This window comes from Hyperolius riggenbachi, chromosome 12, assembly GCF_040937935.1.
Source record: "Hyperolius riggenbachi isolate aHypRig1 chromosome 12, aHypRig1.pri, whole genome shotgun sequence".
In the NCBI taxonomy this organism is placed as follows: domain Eukaryota; kingdom Metazoa; phylum Chordata; class Amphibia; order Anura; family Hyperoliidae; genus Hyperolius; species Hyperolius riggenbachi.
In genome coordinates this window covers 121,403,546-121,428,714 of record NC_090657.1, presented here as the reverse complement: position 1 = coordinate 121,428,714, position 25,169 = coordinate 121,403,546, and the positions used below count along the sequence as shown (strand labels likewise).

Genomic DNA, 25,169 nt, shown 5'->3' with positions numbered 1-25,169 from the left:
TATGTTTTACACATGTCCACCTCCACTATTATCCTAGGCATGCCTTGGTTGCAGGTTCATTCCCCACAAATAGACTGGGCCACAGGACAGTTGACAGCATGGTCACCTCACTGTTTCCAGCAGTGTTTGGGGAGACTGACGTTGGGTTTAACTAAGGTACAGGTGGAAGGTGTACCAGAACAATACGCAGATTATGCCGATGTGTTTTGTCCCAAGGCCGCGGATAAATTGCCCCCGCATCGTCCATTCGACTGTCCCATTGACCTTCGTTCCGGTTGTGTGCCTCCTCGAGGCCGTTTATATAACTTGTCTGGCCCCGAGAAACTTGCCATGCAGGAATACATTCGCGAGAACTTGGCAAAGGGCTTCATTAGGCCGTCCCGGTCGCCCGCGGGGGCAGGCTTCTTTTTTGTTAAAAAGAAAGATGGGGGGTTACGGCCTTGCATCGATTATCGAGGCCTCAATAAAATCACTGTGAAGAATCGCTACCCGTTACCACTTATAGACGATTTGTTCACACAGGTCACTGAGGCTAGCATATTTTCAAAACTGGATTTACGGGGGGCTTACAACCTGGTGCGTATAAGGAAGGGCGATTAATGGAAGACGGCTTTCAATACCCCTGATGGGCACTACGAGTATAGGGTGATACCCTTCGGGTTGTGTAATGCCCCGGCCGTCTTCCAGGAACTCATCAATGAGGTTTTTCGGGAGGTATTGGGAAAGTTCGTTTTAGTCTATCTAGACGACATTCTCATTTTTTCTAACAACCTCTCGGAACACAGAACCCATGTCAGGATGGTGTTAGACAAACTGAGACAGAATCTCTTATACGCCAAACTCGAAAAATGTATTTTTGAGGTCACGTCGGTTGCCTTTCTGGGGTATATAATCTCCACCTCAGGGTTGTCTATGGACCCTGCCAAGGTCTCCGCGGTCCTGGAGTGGCCGCAGCCGGTGGGGTTAAAATCATTGCAACGGTTCTTGGGGTTTGCAAACTATTATAGAAGGTTTATAAAGGGGTACTCCACAGTAGTCGCCCCTCTCACTAGCCTTACTAAAAAAGGGGCAGACACCACTCATTGGCCTCCCGAGGCAGTACAGGCTTTTTTTAAGTTAAAGGGGTTGTTCTGTTCAGCACCCATACTCAGACACGTTGACACCTCTGTTCCGTTTATTGTTGAGGTAGACGCCTCAGAGATCGGGGTGGGGGCTGTGCTGTCCCAGCGTTCTGGTCTCCAGGGTAGACTACACCCGTGTGCCTATTTTTCCCGAAGGTTCTCTCTGGCAGAGAGAAACTATGACATAGGCAACAGGGAACTCCTAGCCATCAAGTTGGCCTTCGAAGAGTGGCGTCATTGGCTAGAGGGAGCTGAGCACACTATCACAGTTTATACCGACCACAAAAACCTAGAATACATCGAGGGGGCTAAAAGGTTAAGCCCAAGGCAGGCTCGATGGTCACTATTCTTCTCGAGATTTACATTTTTGATCACGTATACGCCAGGGAGTAAGAATACCAAGGCAGACGCACTTTCTAGGTGTTTTGAGCCAGAGACAGCACAGCCCCCTGTTCCGGAAACCATTGTCCCACGAAGTGTGGTGTTAGCCGCCACCGAGACTTGGGAGGACTGGAAAGAGACTTTGAGTCCTTTTCAGCAGGATATCCCAGAGGGGAAACCAGACGGGGTATTATTTGTTCCGTTACCATTCCGTCTCCAGATCTTGGAGATGGTTCACTCCCATAAGAACGCGGGACATCCAGGAGCATCTAGGACGCAGGATCTCGTGGCCAGATGTGCATGGTGGCCCTCGCTAGCCGCTGACTGTAAAGAGTTTGTCAGGGAATGTGCGGTGTGCGCAAAAAGCAAGCCCTCCCGGCTGGCATCTGTAGGTACTTTGCAGCCTTCACCCACCCCGAGCGAACCATGGACCCATTTGTCCATGGATTTCGTGGGAGAGCTTCCCAGATCTGAAGGCATGTCAGTTATTTGGGTGGTGGTCGACCGTTTTAGTAAGATGGCCCACTTCGTGCCTCTGAAAGGACTCCCCTCGGCCCAGGAACTGGCCGATTTATTTATCATCCATGTCTTCAGGCTGCATGGCATTCCAGAGGACATAGTATCTGATCGGGGAGTTCAGTTTATTTCGAAATTTTGGAGGGCATTTTGTCACCAAATGGGCATGAAATTGTCATTTTCCTCAGGGTACCACCCACAGACAAATGGCCAGACGGAGAGGGTCAACCAGTCGTTAGAACAATTTTTGAGATGCTACGTTGCTGAGGCACAGAGTGATTGGGTTAAATATTTACCTTATGCAGAATTTGCCCACAATAACTTAAAGAGTTCGTCCTCAGGTTTCTGCCCATTTCAGATTGTGACTGGTAAACTGTCTAAATTCTCCCCACTGCCAGTTGCGGCCACTCCGTTCCCAGCCTTGGAGACGTGGCTAAGATCATTTAAGGACATGTGGTGGATCATCAAGAATAATCTTGTAAAAGCATTCCAGAGTCAGAAAAGTCAGGCTGACAAGAGACGCTCGTTAGAGTGGAAATTCCAACCAGGAGATTTGGTTTGGGTGTCAACCCGTCACCTGACCCTGAAACAACCCTCTGACAAACTTGGTCCCAGGTTCGTGGGTCCATTCCCGGTTACTAGGAAGATCAACAATGTCACATATGCCATTGATCTTCCCACCAGCATGCGTGGAGTGAGGTCTTTCCACGTGTCGCTTCTCAAACCCGCAGTCCAGGTGGGTCCCACTCCTCCTCCTCCTGTCTTAGTCGATGCCCAGCCCGAGTATGAGGTGGAAAAGATCATAGATTCACGTACGGTGCAGAACTCGGTGCAGTATCTCGTACGGGGTACGGCATTGAGGAGAGGCAATGGGTGCCTGGGAACCGCATGCATGTGGACGAGTTGGTGAGAGAGTTTCATGCTGCACATCCAGAGAAACCTGGAAGGAGCTGTCCGGAGTCCACTCCTCGGGGGCAGGGGGGTACTGTGAGAAAGCGCGGAGGAGCCGCCGCCATGAGCCAGCGGCGGGCGGCTCCTTCCGCACTCAGCAATTACTCGCACGGAGAGGCAGCCGCCTCCTCGCATCATGAGGCGGCTGCCTCCGTGCATCAGCCTGCAGAACGCGGCGAAACTGCCGCGTTGGATGCGGCGGGTAGCCGGCAGGTCCCCGCTGCGAAGACACCGCAGAGCGGGGCTGCCGTGGCTGGGACTCGTAGTTCCCCAGGGTTCAGAGTGACGCGCGCGCGCGCACTCAGACAGGACTTAGTACACTCAAGAGGGAGTCAGCTGACCAGGCAGGTCAGCTGACTCTAGCTCCACTCCCCATTGGTCCAGCAATCAGGGAGGTGCTGGGGGACACCTTTTAGTATATATACTGCTGGCTGTTCATTCATTCCTCGTCTGGCGTTGCGTTCACATACGTGGGAGCACCCAGATCCGTTAGTCAGATCCGTTAGTGTGTCGGGACCAGCTGGAGCTGTAATCCTACACTAAGCTAGATTCTGTTGATAGCTTAAAGTACTAGTTTGATTGTGATTATCTGTTATGACTTTTGCCTGCCTCGACTTTCCTCCTGAGCTCTGACCTTGTACCTCGTTATATCTGATACTCCGTTGCTGAACCCAGCCTGTACCTTGACTCCGCCTCTGCCTCTTGATTTTGTACCCCGATATTTCTGATACCTGTTGCCGAACCCTGCCTGTACCTTGACTCCGCCTCTGCCTACTGAATCTGTACCTTATCTGTCCGTGTGTTTACGACCTGGCTGGTCCGACCTCGAGAACCGACCTCACGATTGGAGGCGGTTCCTCGTCCTGTTAGTGACACTTGCGCCTGAGTGTCACTTTCGGACTTTCCTTCCCACTGTCAGTCTGACTCCTCCCGTCTTGGAGAGCTCAGACCTGTGGAAGGAATCTGTGCAGTTCTCCTTGCTGCACTGAGGCTTGTCCTCTATATTACTGTTGCACCAATCACACACTCTACTCAGGTGACCAGAGGTTAGTTAGTATATTGGATTATCGGTGATACTGCAGAACACATATAATCTGGTATACGTCTGTATTTCCCGTGATACTGCAGATCACCGGTAATCAGACCTCTCTGTGCTTCACCGAGCGTTACAATGTGCAAAAATAGCAACATTGCTTTCTACTGCATCTACTTGATCATTAATAAATAAATTGAAGAGTACTGGACCCAGTACAGACCCCTGTGGGACCCCACTGCTAACAGTCACCCATTTTGAATAACATCCATTGTCCACAATTCTTTGTTTTCTGTCCATTAGCCAGTACCCTATCCATGCACACAGACTCTTACCCAGTCCTTGCATTCTCAACTCTTGTGGGGAACAGTGTCGAAGGCCATTGCAAAGTCCAAGTATATCACATCTACAGCACTCCCATCTACCTCATAAAAGCGGAGCAGGTTAGTCAAACAGGACCAGTCTTTAGTAAACACATGCTGATGCTGAGAAAAAAGATTATTTTCTACTATGAAGTCTTAAATAGTAGCTCTTCTGTTGGTGGGCTCTGATCGCTGATCTGAAGTTTGTTTGTTTTTTATTACTAATTTTATTGTTTATTTTTATTAATAAAAATGTGTTTTGTCTTTTCTTTCTCCCCCCGGGGTCCAATCAGCTTGATCGGCTCTCATAGGCATCAGCCAATGAGAGTGATCCTTTCTACTCCAGGGGACAGCCAAAAGACAGGGCTGTCCCCAGTACAGCGATGCAGTAGATCGCAGCGCTGTACAATGTACAGACTGTTGACGAAGCTCTGCTCCATCACTCAAGGAGAGATGCTTTAGAGATCTCTCCTTAACATGGTAATAACACTAGAAACAGCTCAGAAACATTATTAAAGACAGGAGACGAGCTTAGTAAATTTAGGCCTATTTCCTCTTCTCAGTGGTACATTTGTGAAAAGGCAAGTCATTTCATGAAATTATGTGCACTGCAAATCAAATATTAATAAAATAACTGAAATATATTATGACAACTATTCTTGAGAAACGCAATATACAAAGAATAGAGCAACGTCAATCTTAAACAAGCCATAGCCTGTGGATGTACCAGATTCCCCAGTCTGTACCTCCAGGACAGGTACACTTCGAGATTTGACTCCTCTCAGAAAACATCCAATAGGCCTCTCTATAAATTTAATTAACAGACAGGTGTCCGGCAGTATGGAAGATTCCTGTTCCTAGCAACAGGTCTCTTTATAGTGCTTCGATCCTGGAGAGCCTGGGTGGCTAGGGGCTCGGTGGCACAGCGGTTGAAGTTTTTAGGGGCACCTGTTGGTATTCCAGTTTTCAGCCTGCTTACCTTCGCTTTTTGCAGGCTTGTAGGCTGGTAGCTGAGTGAGAAAGGCCGCGGCGAAGATGCTCTGTGGCCGCCAGCCAGGAAGTGCACGAGTTTGAAGAGGAGGCATTGCAGAGACAGGAAGCCGAGGAGCGTACTCTGCCAAGTTCCAAAATGGTGGTGCGGACGTTTCCGGCACCGTCTGATGTCATTTTCGGGCGCTGGATCGAAGTGCTGCGGCAGGGCTGGCGTTCTGCGCATTGCTGGACAAATCCCAGGAGGGGTAAGACTTTAAGTGAACCAGAGATTAAGCACCCTCATGTATTTTACCATATATATCAGTGGGAACATTAGAGAAAACACCTACCCTGCTCTCTGTTTCATCATTCACTGCTCAGCCTGCTTGTTATCAGCCTTGATAAAATCCCCGACTGAGCATTCAGTCTGGCTTTGCTCAGGAATTATTATAGCTGAGTCTGTCTTCTCTGATTTATTTTCAAGCCCAAGCCTGCCCCCTTCTGGCTTTGCAATAATGAATCAGCTATAATGATTAAGACATTTAGAAGGTAGTCGCAGAGATATTAGCAGCCTTACATGTTCAAGGGATTGTGGTAGTCCCATAATTGTATGATATTTTAATTATGGCATATTCGAGGGAATTTTCGTTAAACCATCGGGAGATAGTGTTATCTAAACTTCAAAAAGCAGGTTGAGTAATAAGTTGGGAGTAGTCACAACTAGAACCAACACAGTGAATCCATTTTCTGGGATTTCTAATAGACACCAGATCATAGAAGATGTATATTCCCGATGTAAAGAGAGAAAAGGTGGTTCAGGAAACAGTGGTGGCGTATAACAATCGACAAGGAAGCACGAAATCCATAACATTTTTGAATCGGGCCTTGGAGATTCTGGATCTAGCAGAGGAAAATCTATTGTCCCTTGCCACAGTACACTTGAAAGGGGAGTTGAATACTCGTGCAGATTTGTTGAGCCGTGCTTAAGTATCCAATACAGTATGGACTGTGAGTCAGGAAGTGTTTCAAGGTCTGGAGTGTCAATGGGGGGATCCAGAGGGGTTGATCTGTTTGCCAACAGAGAAAACACGAAGTGCCAGAACTTTTACTCGCTAAACATCAGAGACAAAACATCAGAGACAAACCGATGGCGGTGGATGCCTTAGCCCAGCCATGGGTGTTCAATCCTGTGTATGCATTTCCACCATTGAATCTTAAGTCCCTAGTCCTAAGTAAAGTGATGGAGTCCAAAACAAAGATGATTTTGATAGCACCAGACTGGCCCAAGAGGTCCTGGTACCCATTGTTACTCAGAATGAGATTAGCAGGTCCGATTTATCTTCCATTGCACAATAATGATTCAAGGGCAGGAAGTTCCGGTGATAGCCAATTGGAAGCTAGCGGCTTGGTTACGGAAAAGTTAATCTTGAGGAGATATGGATTTTCAAACAGCAATCTCAGTATAATTGTATAGAAATTGCTACAATTCTTGAGTTTTTGCAGTGTGGTATAGACAAGGATCTAGCCTTGAGCACTATCAAGGTACACATTTCTGCACTTTCAGTTTTTTTAGATAAGCAACTGGCTGTTCATCCTTCGATTGTCAGATTTGTTAAATCGGTTGAAAGAAATAGACCAATATTGGTGAAGCCTTTTCCAAAATGGGAACTTTTAGTTGTGTTAAAGGCCCTAACACGTTCTCCGTTTAATTCAGTGGTTACTATGGATTTAAAATTATTAACAGTGTTTTTGGTGTCAATCACGTCGGCAAGAAGAATACGTGAGTTGGAGGCACTTTCGTGCACAGAATCATACTGTATAGGTCATGAAGATAGAATTATTTTGAGAACAAGTGCAGAATTTTTACCTAAAGTAGGAGATATTTTTTTTACAGGAAGCAGGAAGTAGTGCTTCCCTCTTTTTCCGAATCCTTCTAATGACAAGGAATTAGAGTGGCATTCTTTAGATGTGAGATAAACGGTACTAGCATACCTGGAAACAGTTACGTCTTTGAGGAAGTTAGAGACATTGGCCTCAATTCACTAAGATCATGCTGGAGATAATAAGGCAAGAGAGTTCCTTAAGTTCCCTCCTCTGTAGTTAAGTTACCTCCTCTGTAGTTAATTTACCTCCTCTGTAGTTAATTTACCTCCTCTGTAGTTATTTTCACATGCAGTTAATTAACAGCCTGTCTTTAACTCTGGAGTTATTTTAAGGATTGAAGAGTTAACTTAAAGACAGAAGAGTTAACTTTAGGTTTGCCTGAGGTAAAATGTTTCCTGAATACTACATGCCTTATCACCATGGTAACAACTCTAGAAGAGTTATTAAAGACAGGAGATAATCTTAGTGAATTGAGGCCATTATTTGTTAATTTTACTGGCAAGTTGGTAGGTCAGAGAGCTTCAAAGAAGACCATAGCCAATTGCATACAGTTATGCATATTGGAGGCTTAGAAAAGAATGGAATTGGAACCCCCAGAGAGTCTCAGAGCACATTCTTCCAAAACAAAGGCTACAACCTGGGCTTATAGGGCTGGAGCTTCACCTCTGGACATCTACAAGGCGGCAACCTGGTAGAACCTGGGGACCTTTGTCCGCCACAACAGACTGGATCACGTGTCAGCTTCAGACCATGACTTTGGAAGAAAATTCTTGCAGGCGGTCAGCCCACCCTAAGGTTGGTGATTATTTCTTTGTTATCATCTTGAAGTGTATATATGGAGAGTTACTGGAAAAAAAACAGGGATTAGCAAACCTGGTTATATATATATATATATACACAGACAATAATGAATTTTATCACAATATGCTAATTTTTTTAGAAGGACCTGTGTATGTTTGTGTGTGTGTGTGTGTGTGTGTGTGTGCATATATATATATATATATATATATATATATATATATATATATATATATATATATATATATATATATATATATACATATACACACACACACACACACACACACACACACACAGGTCCTTCTAAAAAAAATAGCATATTGTGATAAAATTCATTATTGTCTGTAATGTACTGATAAACATTAGACTTTCATATATTTTAGATTCATTACACACAACTGAAGTAGTTCAAGACTTTTATTGTTTTAATATTGATGATTTTGGCATACAGCTCATGAAAACCCCAAATTCCTATCTCAAAGAAATTAGCATATCATGAAAAGGTTCTCTGAACGAGCTATTAACCTAATCATCTGAATCAACAAATTAATTCTAAACACCTGCAAAAAATTCCTGAGGCTTTTAAAAACTCCCAGCCTGGTTATTACTCAAAACCGCAATCATGGGTAGGACTGCCGACCTGACTGCTGTCCAGAAGGCCATCATTGACACCCTCAAGCAAGAGGGTAAGACACAGAAACAAATTTCTGAACGAATAGGCTGTTCCCAGAGTGTTGTATCAAGGCACCTCAGTGGGAAGTCTGTGGGAGGGAAAAAGTGTGGCAGAAACCGCTGCACAACGACAAAAGGTGACCGAGGAAAATTGTGGAGAAGGACCGATCCAGACCTTGGGGACCTGCTGAAGCAGTGGACTGAGTCTAGAGTAGAAACATCCAGAGCCACTGTGTACAGGCGTGTGCAGGAAATGGGCTACAGGTGCCGCATTCCCCAGGTCAAGCCACTTTTGAACCAGAAACAGCGGCAGAAGCCCCTGACCTGTGCCACAGAGAAGCAGCACTGGACTGTTGCTCAGTGGTCCAAAGTACTTTTTTCGGATGAAAGCAACTTTTGCATGTCATTCGGAAATCAAGGTGCCAGAGTCTGGAGGAAGACTGGGGAGAGGGAAATGCCAAAATGCCTGAAGTCCAATGTCAAGTACCCACAGTCAGTGATGGTCTGGGGTAGGGCTGCAAGGTTTTGCGGTTTTAACCACTTTACCCCCGCGCGTACGTATTTCTCCGCCCCTTTTTCCATCCTTTGACAACCAGGGACAGAGAAATACGTACTTTCCACGTTCCCGACGCTGTCCGCGCTCCCGCTCGTAAACACGCCGCCCGCCGCTAGTAAACACGCCGCCGCCCGCTCGCCCGGAGATCAATGAACGGGAAAATCCATTCCCGTTCGTTGATCTAAGCCCCACAATGACCCGCTGCTCTCCTATGGGCAGCACGATCATTGTGAGAAGAAACTCACGTGTCCAGCCTCCTTATTCTTCCTCCAAGCTTCCGGAAGGAGGCTTGGAGGTCGCAATAAAGCAAAAAGTTACTGTGGCCATCTTGTGGCCAAATAGTAAACTACACCCTACACATTTTTCACATACAAATAAATGACTTTTACACAAAAAATTAACTCATTACCTCCCACACTCCCCATTTTTTTTTTTTTTGTAATTAAAAAAAAATTCAAAAATTTACAATTAAAAAAAATACATAATTAGTTACCTTAGGGACTGAACTTTTTAAATATTTAAGTCAAGAGGGTATAACACTGTTACTTTATAAACTATGGGCTTGTAATTAGGGATGGACGCAAAACTGAAAAAAATGCACCTTTATTTCCAAATGAAATATTGGCGCCAAACATTGTGATAGGGACATAATTTAAACGGTTTTATAACCGGGACAAAAGGGCACATAAATTTCATGGGTTTTAATTACAGTAGCATGCATTATTTAAAAACTATAATGGCCGAAAACTGAAAAATAATTTTTTTTCCCCCACATTTTTCCTATTTTCCCATTAAAACACATTTAGAAAAAAATAATTCTTGGCATAATGTCCCACCTAAAGAAAGCCTAATTGGTGGAGGAAAAAACAAGATATAGTTCATTTCATTGCGATAAGTAATGATAAAGTTATAGACGAATGAATGGAAGGAGCGCTGAAAGGTGAAAATTGCTCTGGTGCTCAGGGGGTAAAACCCCTCAGTGGTGAAGTGGTTAAACCGAAACCGCGATTCACGTGCAGCCGATTTCAGGATCGTCAGTAGCTTCGGTTTTGGGAGCCACTGATTGGCAGAAGCTGCGACTAGCAGTGAATATTTATGATTGTTAATGAGCCGGGCAGCAGGGGGAGGGTGAGTCCAGTCCAGAGCAGCACACAGCTCCACCAATAGCTAGATAGAGATGGTATGACGGAGGAGGTAGGCGGAGCTGTACAGAGGGTGGTACAAAGTGATTGGTGGTGCTGTGTGCTACTCTGGACTGGACTCGCCCCTCGCTGCCCGGCTCATTAACACTCATAAATATTCACTGCTAGTCCTAGCTTCTGCCACGCCTCCCCCTTCCAACAACATGGGGAGCACAGTGATGCAGGATTATATTTTCATCAGCTGGCTCCAGGAACTGCCGGGAGGGAAAGAGGCAGAGCCAGCGTGTTAACAGCAGCTGCTGCTGAAAGTGACGAGAGCTAGCCAGGGGGAAAAGCAGCGCTGTAAGGTTAGACTATTAGAAGGAGGGGCTCTGAACTCTTTCCTGTCCTGGCACCACTGAGCCCCACTTCTGTGCTTCGTACACAGATGTCTCGCTCTCTGCACACTTGCTTATAGAAGCAGTGATGGTTATCTGTCCCTCTCCCTACACTTCCTTAATGCCGCAGCGCTGGTGTTCTGTCTCGATGCTGCGGGCGATGGTCTGCAGGTAATAGATCACCCACTCCTACCCCTCATTGCCCTTCTCACATTCCTCAGCCTTCTCTCACTGTTATTTATGATACTCTGCACTTTAACTATTATCCTGCTGGAAGCTGTGTGGCCAGATTAACAAGTTCTCTCGTACACAGTCTGCCTCAATTGTCATCAAAATGCTCTTTATTTATAGCAGGATCTTATACTGGGGCAACTATACTGGAGGCGCTTACCTGGCTAAACTATACTGGGGGCATTGTGAATTTAGTGCTAAAGCTCGATCTGAAGAAAATCGTGAAAAAAATCGAAATCGCAATTTGAGAAAAAAAAAAAAAATCGCAATTTCAATTTTTTCCTAAAATCGTGCAGCCCTAGTCTGGGGTGCCATGTCAGCTGCTGGTGTTGGTCCACTGAGTTTTATCAAGGGCAGGGTCAATGCAGCTAGCTATCAGGAGATTTTGGAGCACTTCATGCTTCCATCTGCTGAAAAGCTTTATGGAGATGAAGATTTAATTTTTCAGCACGACTTGGCACCTGCTCACAGTGCCAAAACCACTGGTAAATGGTTTACTGACCATGGTATTACTGTGCTCCATTGGTCTGCCAACTCTCCTGACCTGAACCCCATAGATAATCTGTGGGATATTGTGAAGAGAAAGTTGAGAGACGCAAGACCCAACACTCTGGATGAGCTTAAGGCCGCTATCAAAGCATCCTGGGCCTCCATAACACCTGAGCAGTGCCACAGGCAGATTGCCTCCATGCCACGCCGCATTGAAGCAGTCATTTCTGCAAAAGGATTCCCAACCAAGTATTGAGTGCATAACTGAACATAATTATTTGAAGGTTGACTTTGTTTTAAAAACACTTTTCTTTTATTGGTCGGATGAAATATGCTAATTTTTTGAGATAGGAATTTTGGGTTTTCATGAGCTGTATGCCAAAATCATCAATATTAAAGGGGAACTGAAGAGAGAGGTATATTGAGGCTGTCATGTTTATTTCCTTTTAATCAATACCAGTTGCCTGGCAGCCCTGCTGGTCTATTTCTCTGCAGTAGTATCTGATGAAAACCAGAAACAAGCATGCAGCTAGTCTTGTCAGATCAGACTTATAAGTCTGAACCACTGAAACACCTGATCTGCTACATGCTTGTTCAGGGGCTATGGCTAATAGTATTAGAGGCAGAGGATCAGCAGGGCTGCCAGGCAACTGGTGTTGTCTAAAAGGAAATAAACATGACAGCCTCCATATACCTCTCTCTTCAGTTCCCCTTTAAAACAATAAAAGGCTTGAACTACTTCAGCTGAGTGTAATGAATCTAAAATATATGAAAGTGATGCGCTGATCCACCTTTTGCGCAATTTTCAATTTTACTTGGAAGCGCACCCAGGCTATGCATATGCATAGGTTAGGATTTAGTTAGTGTTAGGTCCCCTCCCATATGAGGATGACTTCTCCGCAGTGGGAGGGACGAGTACTTAACAAGTTGCATGCAAGCTGTTACAGGAAACCAACATCCTCCAGTGGTAGACAGGTTATGTGTATGCTGGGTGTGTATTTTATCCCACAAGTGGGGCTTGCACTCTCTCGCAGGTAGGCACTTATCTGTTCTTAACCTATTTCAGTTCCTGGACGTAGAAACTACGTCCAGGAACCATGTGTGCTCCCGCGGCCGATCGCGCGCGGTTCGTTAGCCAGGCAGTGAATTGGGCTATGGTGCCCGATCACTGATTCCTCTCCCCCGCTGAAAAAGTGACAGCTTCTCTCGGAAGCTGCGCCTTTTCTGGCTGTTACCTCCCCCATGCGTCTCTCTAAGCCTATGTTACGCTTAGAGTGACGTCATGTAAACAAACTCATGGCCGCCATCTTGTGGCCAAAAAGTAATACTACAACTAAAAGTAAAAAAAAAATAAAAATCAACACACATTTATATTATAAACCTATTGTTTACATCCCACCCTCCCAAAACTACCCAAATAAAATGTTTAACCACTTCTCTACCACAGGGTTTTTCACCTAAAAACCACAGCAATGTTCACATTTAAGGGAGGCAAGGGTTAATGGGGGTATAATTTATTTAAAAAAAACCTCACTGATGCTGATCAGTCACTAATGCTGTGTTAGTTATCTGAGATCCTCTCACGAGTGATCTCAGTAACTGTAACAGCATAGAGACTGATGCAATGTTTACACACATTCTGCATGAATGAGCACCGTCATTGGCTTTGTGAACACATGTTCACATCAGCCAATCACGGACCAGCGGGTGCCCGACGCGTATGCACATCCGCGTGTACGCGAACGCGCATGCGATCGCGAACAGCAGCAAAATAAACAGGAGTTGCCTATCTACACCCCTGTGACTGAGGTGAAGTTTAAAGGGGCGTAGATAAGCGTGGCAGAGGTTAAGTGGTTAATATTAAAAAAAAAGCATTACAATAAAAAAAAACCATGTAAATATTTACCTGAGGGTCTAAACTTTTTAAATATCAATGTAAAGATGAAATATTCCTATTTTTTTTTTTTATTTTAAACTTGTAAATAGTGATAGATGCAAAAAATGGAAAAAATGCACCTTTATTTCCAAATAAAATATTGTCGCCATACATTGTGATAGGGATATTGAAGAGGAGAAAACACAGTACCTGGCACCAAAATGCAGCAGGGCAGACACACCGGACCCAGGACCAAGGAGCGTGCACATCCACAAGTAAGTTGTATCCAGCAGAGTTGAAGACAAAAAGAAGGGGCACCGCTTCTTAAAATTCCTTTATTCCGGTGGGGGAAATAGCAGGTACACAGCAGTGGGGGTGGAAAGAGCCTGACAGCTGTTTCGCTGGTTTAAACCAGCTTCTTCAGAGGCAGAGTGTATAACAAATGACATTAAAAACGCTTCTTAAATACTAGCATATGAGCTGCTAAACCCTTCCCCTTCCTCCGTGCAGGCTAAGCCTATCATTGGATCATAGGGCCTAAAGACTTCCTCCTTACCTGTCCATCAGCTGGTCCTCCGGCTTACAGCCAATCGCTGTTCTTCGCCGTGACCTGCCTGGAAGGCTTTGTGTCATAGGAAGCTATGTGGTCCAATCACCTTGGAGCGGGGTCGGGTCGCAGTCCGTATGACGTCAACGGAGTGAAAGGCATTGAAATAGCGTGGAGCGCATGCAACGCGGAAAAACTTCCGCTATGGGCGGCGTCAGCCTACCACATTGAGTCACATGGGACGCTCTAACCTATGGTGAGCAGCGAGTCTCCCCGCATCATAGATCCCAGGACTCTGATTGATCATTGGCCATGCCTGCCGTAGAATAAGCACGCCCTCCACCTAAATGTAAACAATGCGAATTCACTCCCATAAAATGACATATATTAAAAACATGATGAAAAAGCTTTACTTCATGGCTTCTGATAATACTACCAAATAGACCCATTCAACTAGAAAGTGGATTACACAAGTCAACAGTACAAAATACCGATACTCAAATTCGTATAGCCTGGGGCATATCAGGGAATAGTGAGGGAACCTCAGTATGGACATAGATAACAATGGAGCTCATTCCTATCATTCAAGACCAATGGGCCACAGGCTTTTGTCAGAGAGATGATTCTAGCCTCCTCTTGCAACAAAATCACCTCTCGATTACCTCCTCTACGTGGCGGTGGAACCGTCAAAATTCCGCAAAACTGTAAACATCTTGCGTTTCCATTATGTACCTCCCTTACATGTTTAACCTCCTGAGCGGTATGGACGAGCTCAGCTCGTCCATCACCGCCGGAGGCTGCCGCTCAGGCCCTGCTGGGCCGATTTTTATCAAATAAAGTGCAGCACACGCAGCCGGCACTTTGCCAGCCGCGTGTGCTGCCTGATCGCCGCCGCTCTGCGGCGATTCGCCGCGAGCAGCGGCAAAAGAGGGCCCCCCTAGCCGCCTGAGCCCTGCGCAGCCGGAACAAAAAGTTCCGGCCAGCGCTAAGGGCTGGATCGGAGGCGGCTGACGTCAGGACGTCGGCTGACGTCCATGACGTCACTCCGCTCGTCGCCATGGCGACGATCTAAGCAAAACAAGAAAGGCCGCTCATTGCGGCCTTCCTTGTTTATTATGGGCGCCGGAGGCGATCGGAAGAACGCCTCCGGAGCGCCCTCTAGTGGGCTTCCATGCAGCCAACTTTCAGTTGGCTGCATGAAATAGTTTTTTTTTAATTAAAAAAAAACCCTCCCGCAGCCTCCCTGGCGATCTCAATAGAACGCCGAGGAGGTTAATAAGTCGCCCCGCACCTACTCCAGTTTTTATGGAGTTGATGTGTTCCTGGAATCGGGTGCACAGAGCTCTAGTGGTTTGTCCTATATAAAAGGAACCGCACCTGCATACTATACAGTATACCACATGATTGGACCTACAATGTAAAAAATCTCTGATGTTAAGTGATACACCCCCCAATTGTATACTGCGGCCTGATTTAAATTGGTGACAATGATTGCAGTTACCACACCTGTGATTTCCATTGGGAGTAAATCTCTGCAACCAATTTGAAGGCTTAACTCTCCTAAATTCACTTCTGGTCACCGTGTCACCAATCGTTTTAGCACGCCGAAATGAGATTAATGGTTTAGTTTGTGCAAAAGGCCCTAGCAGGGAGTCGCCCTGCACAATATGCCAATGTCTTAAAATAGTGGCTTTAATTTGATCTGCCATGGGGGTGAAATCAAAAACACATGTGAGGGGTTGATTGCTTTTTTGTTCGTTTTGAACCTTTTTTTGATTTTTCCGTTTTAACAAATTAGTTCTCTCTAAACTGTCCGCACGACGGAAGGCCCTGTTGAGGTCAAGCATATTATATCCCCTATTGGCCATGCGTATAGTCAATTCACGACTTTGTTGGAGAAAATCCTCCCGCCTGGAGTTGTTTCTCTTAAGTCTTACGTATTGGCCGTAGGGGATTGCCCTGATTGTATGGGCCGGATGGTAACTATTATTAGAGAGCAAAGCATTGGTTGCAGTGGATTTTCTATGGCCTTTTGATAAAATTTGGCCACCCTCAATGAATTTATCGCCACCCAGTACTCCCGTAAATTGCATATTGTATTCATTCTGATTGAGGAACCCCAAAAATTCATAGAACATAGAATCACTACCGTTCCAGACCAGCAGGACATCGTCAACATAACGGTACCAACATCCTATAAATGCTCTAAAAGGATTGTTGTCCGTCAGAATCGTTTTCCTCTCCCACCCCCATAAGAATAGATTAGAAAAGGTGGGTGCTACTGGGGTCCCCATGGCTACTCCTGAGTTCTGCTGATACCAGGTATCGTTGAATAAAAAGGCATTGTGTGAAATAACAAAAAATAGACATTCACATATGTACTTAACCCAAATTGGGTCCTTGCCTCTTTCTTCTAAAAATTCACCAACGACCCTGGTACCCAGATCCTGTGGAATTCTGGTATAAAGATTGACCACGTCAATGGACGCCAGTCTGGCATGCCCCCCAAGGCCCATGTCCCCCAATCTGTTCAGGACGTCCAAGGTGTCAGCCAGGTGGGTGGTGACATGTGAGAGGAACGGTCTAAGTTTGAAGTCCAAATATTTGGACAACGGTTCTGTCAACGACCCCCTGGCTGACACAATCGGGCGGCCCGGTGGACAGGTCGGGTCCTTATGAACCTTGGGGAGAAAATACCAAACCGGTTTAGTGGGATACTCTGGTAACAGACCCTCCCCCATCTTTTTACTGATGAATCCACTCTCAACACCTCTTCTAAGCAAGGATTGTAACGCTGCACTATAATGGTGGGTAGGGTCTCGTTTTAGCCTTGTATAGAAGCCATCTGGGCCCTCTAATTGTCTCAATGCTTCCTGTAGATAGTAATCAGTTGACATGATGACAAGATTCCCCCCTTTATCTGCCTTTTTCAGGACAATCTGATCATTGTTTTTAAGCCACTCTAAGGCCCTTTTCTCTACTTCTGTAATATTGGGGGTATCTTTCGGGTATATCAATGCCTGTATGTCTGTTAGAACTCTACGGTTGAAAATATCCACTACTGATCCTGGTGTGGTAGCAAAGTCCCTCACAGATTTGCATGGACGAAAATCCTCTTTTGCCCTCTCGGGAACAGTCTCTCGACCCAACCCAGCCTCACTCTCTTCCAATAAAGCTTGTAAGTTCATCAGGGCCTCCATATCTGTGGTCGTGTTCAAACTGGGTGCCATATATCCCAAGTTGCTAATGGTGGTGAATCTATTCACTTTTGTCTCCACAGGTTCTTGTGTAGATTCTTTTAGCCGCCATGCCGTGATATTCAACTTGCGTATGGTCTTATACCAGTCCACTTCAAACTTAAAAAAATCAAAATTGGTTGTAATTGAAAAGTTCAGGCCTTTTTGTAAGACGGTTATGCACCCCTCAGGTAATTCGATGCCTGCTAAATTAATGACTTGTAGCTCACTTTCAGTATTGATGCAAAACTGATTATCTACCTCCTCCTCCGATAGCCCCTCCCATATGTCCCCCTCCCCCATGACACTCTCCTTGTCCTCACTCGTTTGGGGGCGGGTTCGTCGCCGTCCTCCCCTGCGGATTCTGTGTCTAAAGGGGCCCCAGCACATTGTGGGGTTTTAATAATAGGCTTAGGACTGGGTTTGGGCTTTGGTTTTCTCTTTGGGCTACCCTCGTCTGGACTTGAATTGGAACCTGAGTCTGTGGTCCAGTAATCTTTGGGTTCTTTAATTTTAACGGTGTAATAACCGGGACATGTGGGCAAATACAATACGTGAGTTTTAATTATGGAGGCATGTATTATTTTAAAACTATAATGGCTGAAAACTGAGAAATAATGATTTTTTTCCGTTTTTTTCTTATTCTTCCTGTTAAAATGCATTTACAGTAAAGTGGCTCTTAGCAAAATGTACCCCCCAAAGAAAGCCTAATTGGTGGCGGAAAAAACAAGATATAGATCAGTTTATTGTGATAAGTAGTGATAAAGTTATAGGCTAATGAATGGGAGGTGAACATTTCTCAAGTGAAAACGACGGAACGCGAATGGGTTAAGTAGCGCTGTTCATTTCTTTGCCATGCAGTTATTTATTTGTAAAAAATGTTTGGAATCATGGACGATTTCCGTTCCACGTCTCGTGTGTGTGTGTGTGTGTGTATATGCATGAACATATATAAACTGTTATATGTGTATAAATGACATATATATGGTGTTAGGTAGTTAGACCTGTTTTTTGGCTAGACTACTTGGATACATACTGCCGGACACCTGTCGGTTAATTACATTTAAAGAGAGGCCTATTGGATGTTTCCTGGGAGGAGTCAAGTCTGGAAGTGTACCTGTCCTGGAGAATTACCAAAAATAAAAATTTCCAGGTTTGCTAATCCTTGGTTTTGGTAATTTTTAAAACTATTCTTGTGAAGCGACACAAGGTAATTTGCAGTTTTATAAATTTAGCAATCTAGCAGTGTTAATGCTGCAAAAAAGGAAAAAAAAAAACAAGTGAAATGGATCATTTTTTATAATGTTTGAAAAGAAAATGAAATATGTTGAAGACCCACCTGCAATCATAATTTCAATCTCTGCTAATGATGTGTTTTCAGGATCAACAATGAATAAATTTACATCTCCCACCATGCACTGCTCCTCTGGGTATCCTTGATTCCATTTCACGGCATCCAGTATGATGAAAGTGCACTCTGAATTATAAAGTGAAGATCTTTTATTTCATATCCATAATCATTAAAAACATTTAATGTTCTTATTGTGGAGAAGGCTTTAAAGTTCAATATGGAAAGCTAATCACACAGGATGATAAAAATACTGCAACTAACCCTACTATCTAAAATCTAGGTAGAAAAATACCCACACATCCTTATTAAGTTCATCCTTTTCTCAAGACTCACTGAACAAGACAAGACAAGACAAGACAAATAACATTTATATTGCGCTTTTCTCCTGGCGGACTCAAAGCGCCAGAGCAGCAGCCACTAGGGCGTGCTCAATAGGCAGTAGCAGTGTTAGGGAGACTTGCCAAAGGTCTCCTACTGAATAGGTGCTGGCTTACTGAACAGACAGAGCCGAGATTCGAACCCTGGTCTCCTGTGTCAGAGGCAGAGTCCTTAACCATTACACCATCCAGCCACTGGATGAACCTTAAAGGCGTTATCAGGCTGTTTTAAGTAAAATAAGTGCTACTTACCTAGGGTTTCCTCCAGCCCCAAGCTCCCAGCATGTCCCACGCCGCAGCTCTGCAGGCAGCCGTTCGCCGTAGCTCCCTTCCAGTCCCAGGCGATGATGTCAGACCGACCTCCAGGTTGGCCTGTACTGCGCCTGCGTGAGCGGCGCTGTCAATCACCGCCACATGGACCGGAAGTTCTGCAACAGGATGATAGGTTTCTATAGGGGTTGGGAAAAAATCGGTCTCTTTTTTTTTAGGAAGTGAGGACAAGATAGAAGAAATAGGATAAGAGGAAATAAACAGTCCCAACAAAGTGAATGGGAAAAGCACACAAAGCAATGGAAAGACAGAGAAGAATGCCAAGGAAATGGAAAGAGCCCCAAGTGGTAAATCGGGATATAATTTGACAGACTTCAAATTGGAAGACAGACATGTCACTTCTCAAAAAAGGCCTTACATTTGCCACTTGTGTAGGTGGTGATGAGTTTACAGTGTATACAGACATTCTCTTGTTTTTGAGGAAGGTACTCTTGAGAGTGATGCATGAAGGTGAAACTACTACATCTATGCTACCTATAGAAGAGCTTGAGATGTATGATGGCTTTTTGAGTCTGGAGGATAGAAAAGCCCTTATTGATTTAGAATCCATGTGGGATGAAGGTAACAGAGATAAAGGGCTCAATTCTGGTAGCTTTAGTAGATAATTACCTCATGGAATTTGATTTACCTCACATAGCTACCAGAATTGAGCCCAATGAATCTTTGGAAGAGACCCAATTACAGTTGTCAGCTGATGAAATAGACTCTGTTGATATGCAAACTACAGGTTTGAGGAAAAAGTCTAAGCATTTGTCCTCTTTGAATTCAAATAAATGTATCTGTATGTTTTTTTAGGCTGCCAGTTGAGATTTAAAAAGCATGAACTTTGACCATATAACAGTTGATAATTTGACTAGTCAAGAGAAACTTGCTCTGAGAGAGCTAAAAGAAAGAAAAGATGTTATTGAGAAACCCAGCGACAAGGGGGGAAATGTGGTCTTATGGATTACCGTATATACTCGCATATAAGCCGACCCCCAACTTTTACCTAAAAAAACAGGAAAAATGATTGACCCCCATATAAGCCGGGGGTAGGAAATGCTGGATTGGTGCAGGCCACGTGATACCCCCAGTGTGTCCCAGTATAGCTACTATAGTGCCCAGTATGGGTAGGTAGTGCCTCAGTATAGCTAGTAAAGTGCACAGTAAAGCTAGTATAGTGCCCAGTATAGGTAGGTAGTGTCCAGTATAGCTAGTATAGTGCCCAGTATGGGTAGGCAGTGCCCAGTATAGCTAGTATAGTGCCCAGTATGGGTAGGTAGTGCCCCAGTATAGCTAGTAAAGTGCACAGTATAGCTACTATAGTGCCCATTATAGTGCCCAGTATGTGTAGGCAGTGCCCAGTAAAGCTAGTATAGTGCCCAGTATGGGTAGGTAGTGCCCCAGTATAGCTAGTAAAGAGCACAGTATAGCTACTCTAGTGCCCATTATAGCTAGTATAGTGCCCAGTATGGGTAGGTAGTGCCCCAGTATAGCTAGTATAGTGCCCAGTATGGGTAGGCAGTGCCCCAGTATAGCTAGTAAAGTGCCCCAGTATAGCTAGCATAGTGCCCAGTATAGCTAGTAAAGAGCCCCAGTATAGCTAGTATAGTGACCAGTATAGCTAGTAAAGTGCCCCAGTATAGCTAGTATAGTGACCAGTATAGCTAGTAAAGTGCCCCAGTATAGCAAGTATAGTGCCCCAGTATAGCTAGTATAGTGCTTAGTATAGCTAGTAAAGTGCCACAGTATAGCGCCCTCCCGATCCCCGCGCGGCTGGCGCTGCTACTATTACCTGCTCAGACAGCCAGCGGCCGCTTCTTCTAACCCGGTTTCCCCTCTCCAATCTCCATGCGTAATACCGGTGTTTCACAGCAGCGGGCCCGGCGCTGCTGCTGTGACGAGGCAGGGGGCAGGAAAGAGCGCGGCTTCCTGTAACGGCGATGTGTATCGCCGTTACCAGGGGAACCGCTCTTTCCTGGCCCCTGCCTCGTCACAGCAGTGAAATACCGGTATTACGCATGGAGATTGGAGAGGGGAACCCGGGTTAGAAGAAGCGGCCGCTGGCTGTCTGAGCAGGTAATAGTAGCAGCGGCGGCCGCTGGGGTGAAGCGGGGGGGAGCCACGGACCACCACAAACAGGACTCGCATACAAGCCAACCCCCCAACTCTTGGCCCCCTTTTTGGGGGTCAAAAATTCGGCTTGTATGCGAGTATATACACGGTATGTAACTGAAATATCAAAACAAATGATACAAGAGTGTATAGAAAATTAAAATTTGACCCGTTTCCTCCCCCTTGTTGCTGAAATTAATGATATGGTTTAGAGAGCCTGGTAAAAGGCTTAATGTCAGCAGAAGAGAGGAGTTACATGCAGATTGATAAATACATAAAGCCAACTGTTACGACTTCTGTAGACAAGATATTTGGTGACCACGTTTAGCAGCATATACAAAAGTCAGCAAACAAAGATAAGAGAAACTGTGCTTTTAATAAACTGTGCTATATACTTACAAGTGACAGTAATCTCTCCCACAAACACACAGCAAACTAGCAACTATATACAAAATATACAATATCACAATATTCATATAATCGAGGTACAGTATCAGGTAACAGGAGCAATGTCAAAGAGCAAGCTAAAGTCATACATGGGCAGATCAGGATTAACGAGTACAGAGCAGACAGGATCAGGTAACAGGATCAAAGTCAGAGAACAAACTAAGGTCATACATGGGCAGATCAGGATAAAAGATTACCGAGCAGGGTATCAGAAGGTGTACCAGGCAACAGAAGCCAAGCTAAATCGAGATCTGGCAATCATGCGAGGGGCGTGGTTGTCTTAAATAGGAAATGGTAAACTGCTAGGAGAACACCTATTGATCAGAGACGTGCCCACAAGGTGATACTCCATCTTGTGGTGAAACTGGAAACTGAGGTTACATAGCAGGGATAGCAGAGCCATCTGCTGGTGACTCGTGATAACACCAGCCGGTGAAGCAGGGTGCAACAGTGGTCCTGACATTACCCCCCCCTTAAGGAGCAGCCTCAGGACGCTCCAAAATGTTATCTGCCACAAAAGGTAGAGCCCCGAGGGGAGCAAACCAACATAAGGATCATTAGGGCACCACGGTGGCATAGTGGTCAGCGGGCAGGAAGGGGGTATTGGGCACAGCGCGGGGAGGGGGGGGGGGGTCGGACTCCCCTCCCTCACCTGGGTCCCCCATCTGCGCTCCCTCTCCAGCTTAAGTGACGGGGAGGAGGGGAACGGACCCACCGCCTCCCTACCCTGGGTCCTCCATCTGCACTCCCTCTCCAGCTTAAGCGGCGGGGTGGGGGGGTCGGACCCCCCCACCTGGGTCCCCATCTGTGCTCCCCCTCCAGCTTAAGAGACGGGGAGGGGGGGTTGGACCCCCTCCCTCCCCTGGGTCCCCCCCATCTGCGCTCCCCCTCCAGCTTAAGCTCAGCAGCCGCTGCTATTAGTAAGAGGCAGCGGGGCAGGGATGACTCACCTCTTTCGCGTTCCAGCGTGCGTTCCACTGTCATCACTTCCTGCAATGCCGCCCACTGTATTGTAAGTGGATGGCATTGCAGGAAGTGACAACAGTGGAACGCACGCTGGAACGCGGAAGAGGTGACTCATCCCCGCCCACTGCCTCTTACTAAAAGCGGCGACTGCTGCTGAACTTAAGCTAGAGGGGGAGCGCAGATGGGGGACCCATGTGAGGGGGGGGGGGGGGGGGGGCAATTCCCCCTTCCTGTCCACTACCCCCTCCAGCTCGGCGGCAAGTGTAGGACCGCCCCTGGGGGCAGGGCGCTACTTTTTCTTGCTCGGACTGGCCCCTTCTTCTTGCTTGGACCGGCCCTGGGGGCAGGGCGCTACTTCTTCTTCTTGCTTGAAGGTTGAGGCACTTAGCCTATTATATATATAGATTGCATGTTGATTTGGTGCATACTGGGATGCAACACAGTTTATTGTATGTTGGCTTGTTGCAGGCTGGGAAGAAACATGGTTTATTGCAGTTTGACATGTTGCAGATTGAATTGTTGCACATTGTATTGTATGCAGGCTGGTTGCAGATTGGATAGAATTACTAGCATGCTGGCTGGTTACAGGCTGGTTTGGAGCAAAGTCTAAAGCATGTGGGCTGGTTGCAAGCTGAATTTTATTGTAGTCTTTTGTATACTGGCTGGTTACAGGCTGAATTGGTGAAAAGTCTTTAACTTGCTGGTTGGTTGCAGATTGATTTGGATTGCATGAAATTGCATGTGGGCTGGTTGCAGGCTGGATATTATTGTAGTCTTTTGTAATCTGGATAGTTGCAGGCTGGATTGGTGCAAAGTCTATAACATGCTGGTTGGTTGCAGCTTGATTTGAATTGCATAGAATTGCATGCGGGCTGGTTGCAGGCTGGTTTTTGTAGTCATTTGTAAGCTGTATTCTGCGCCCAAGTCTACTGGCGCCGATTTCAAATGTTCTCACTGCAGTGGAGGTTGAAGGTACAGTTTGAACAGGCTGCAAATGCTGAATAGATGCAGTAGGGAACATTTTTTATTTTAGGCTTTGATTTGTGAGAAGATTTGGAAGATGAAATAGCTGAGTTTATTGGCTTATTTACTGGTGGACATACGGTTGCAGGACACTGTGAGCGAGAAGCATGAGAGGAAAGTTGGGAGTTTAGCAAGACAGTGAAATGGAGGGAGTAGAAAGGATCTTATACCACCTTATATTAAGGGAGAAACCTCCTCATACTCACAGATTTCCTGACTGACCAGAGACCAAGCCGCATTCACACACTCTTGTGCTAACTTTCTGGGTTCTTTAGAATAATACTCAAAGAAATCATCTTCGTCATCCTCTAGCAAACATACTAAGCATTCTATCTTATACTGGTCAAAGGGAGGTTCATAGTCACTGGTAATAGGTCCGGACAACAACAAATTACTCCATATTTTTAACAGCGGCCGGACCCCTTCCATGGAAAATATTCCTTGGTCCACAAAACTATGCAACAGACTAATTAGCTCACACAATTGGTTTTTAGAGTGTTTAGCAAAGAAACTCCGACAATAAGTTTCATCCTCCTCAGCCAGGAGAATATAATGATACACCTGACTGGGATTCATTTTCTGAGTCCAGCACACAGGATACTATCAGAATCTTTTGTATAGCTACAGTGATCAATGTTTGGGCCAGATTTACTGTTATGACTTCTGTAGACAAGATATTTGGTGACCACGTTTATCAGCATATACAAAAGTCAGCACACAAAGATAAGTGAAACTGTGCTTTTAATAAACTGTGCTATATACATACAAGTACCAGTAATCTCTCCCACAAACACACAGCAAACTAGCAACTATATACAAAATATACAATATCACAATATTCATATAATCGAGGTACAGGATCAGGTAACAGGAGCAATGTCAAAGCGCAAGCTAAAGTCATACACAGGCAGATCAGGATTAACGAGTACAGAGCAGACCGGATCAGGTAACAGGATCAAAGTCAGAGAACAAACTAAGGTCATACACGGGCAGATCAGGATAAAAGATTACCGAGCAGGGTATCAGAAGGTGTACCAGGCAACAGAAGCCAAGCTAAATCGAGATCTGGCAATCCTGCGAGGGGAGTGGTTGTCTTAAATAGGAAATGGTAAACTGCTAGGAGAACACCTGTTGATCAGAGACATGCCCAGAAGGTGATACTCCATCTTGTGGTGAAACTGGAAACTGCAGGTAACATAGCAGGGATAGCAGAGCCACCTGCTGGTGACTCGTGCTAACACCAGCCAGTGGCGCAGGGTGCAACAGTGTTCCTGACCCCAACATTGTATGCGATTCCAAAATTGCATAAGCACAAAATTAACCCACCGGGACGACCGATAATATCTGGTAACAGTGGACCCACTGAAAGGGTGGGCCTCTATTTGGATGAAAAACTAAAGGCTTTGGTTCAAAAATTGCCATCATTTTTTCGAG

At 45.4% G+C, this 25,169-nt stretch overlaps 1 protein-coding gene across 1 annotated transcript in view; it reads right to left on the bottom strand.

Annotated features, from left to right (window-relative positions):
- NAT9 (N-acetyltransferase 9) overlaps positions 1 to 25,169 on the bottom strand; it is a 404,101-nt gene that overhangs the window by 220,450 nt on the left and 158,482 nt on the right. Inside the window, exon 4 of the mRNA XM_068264519.1 lies at positions 18,487 to 18,624. Within this exon, the coding sequence (XP_068120620.1) occupies positions 18,487 to 18,624 (138 nt within the window). The remainder of the gene's footprint in view (positions 1 to 18,486; positions 18,625 to 25,169) is intronic.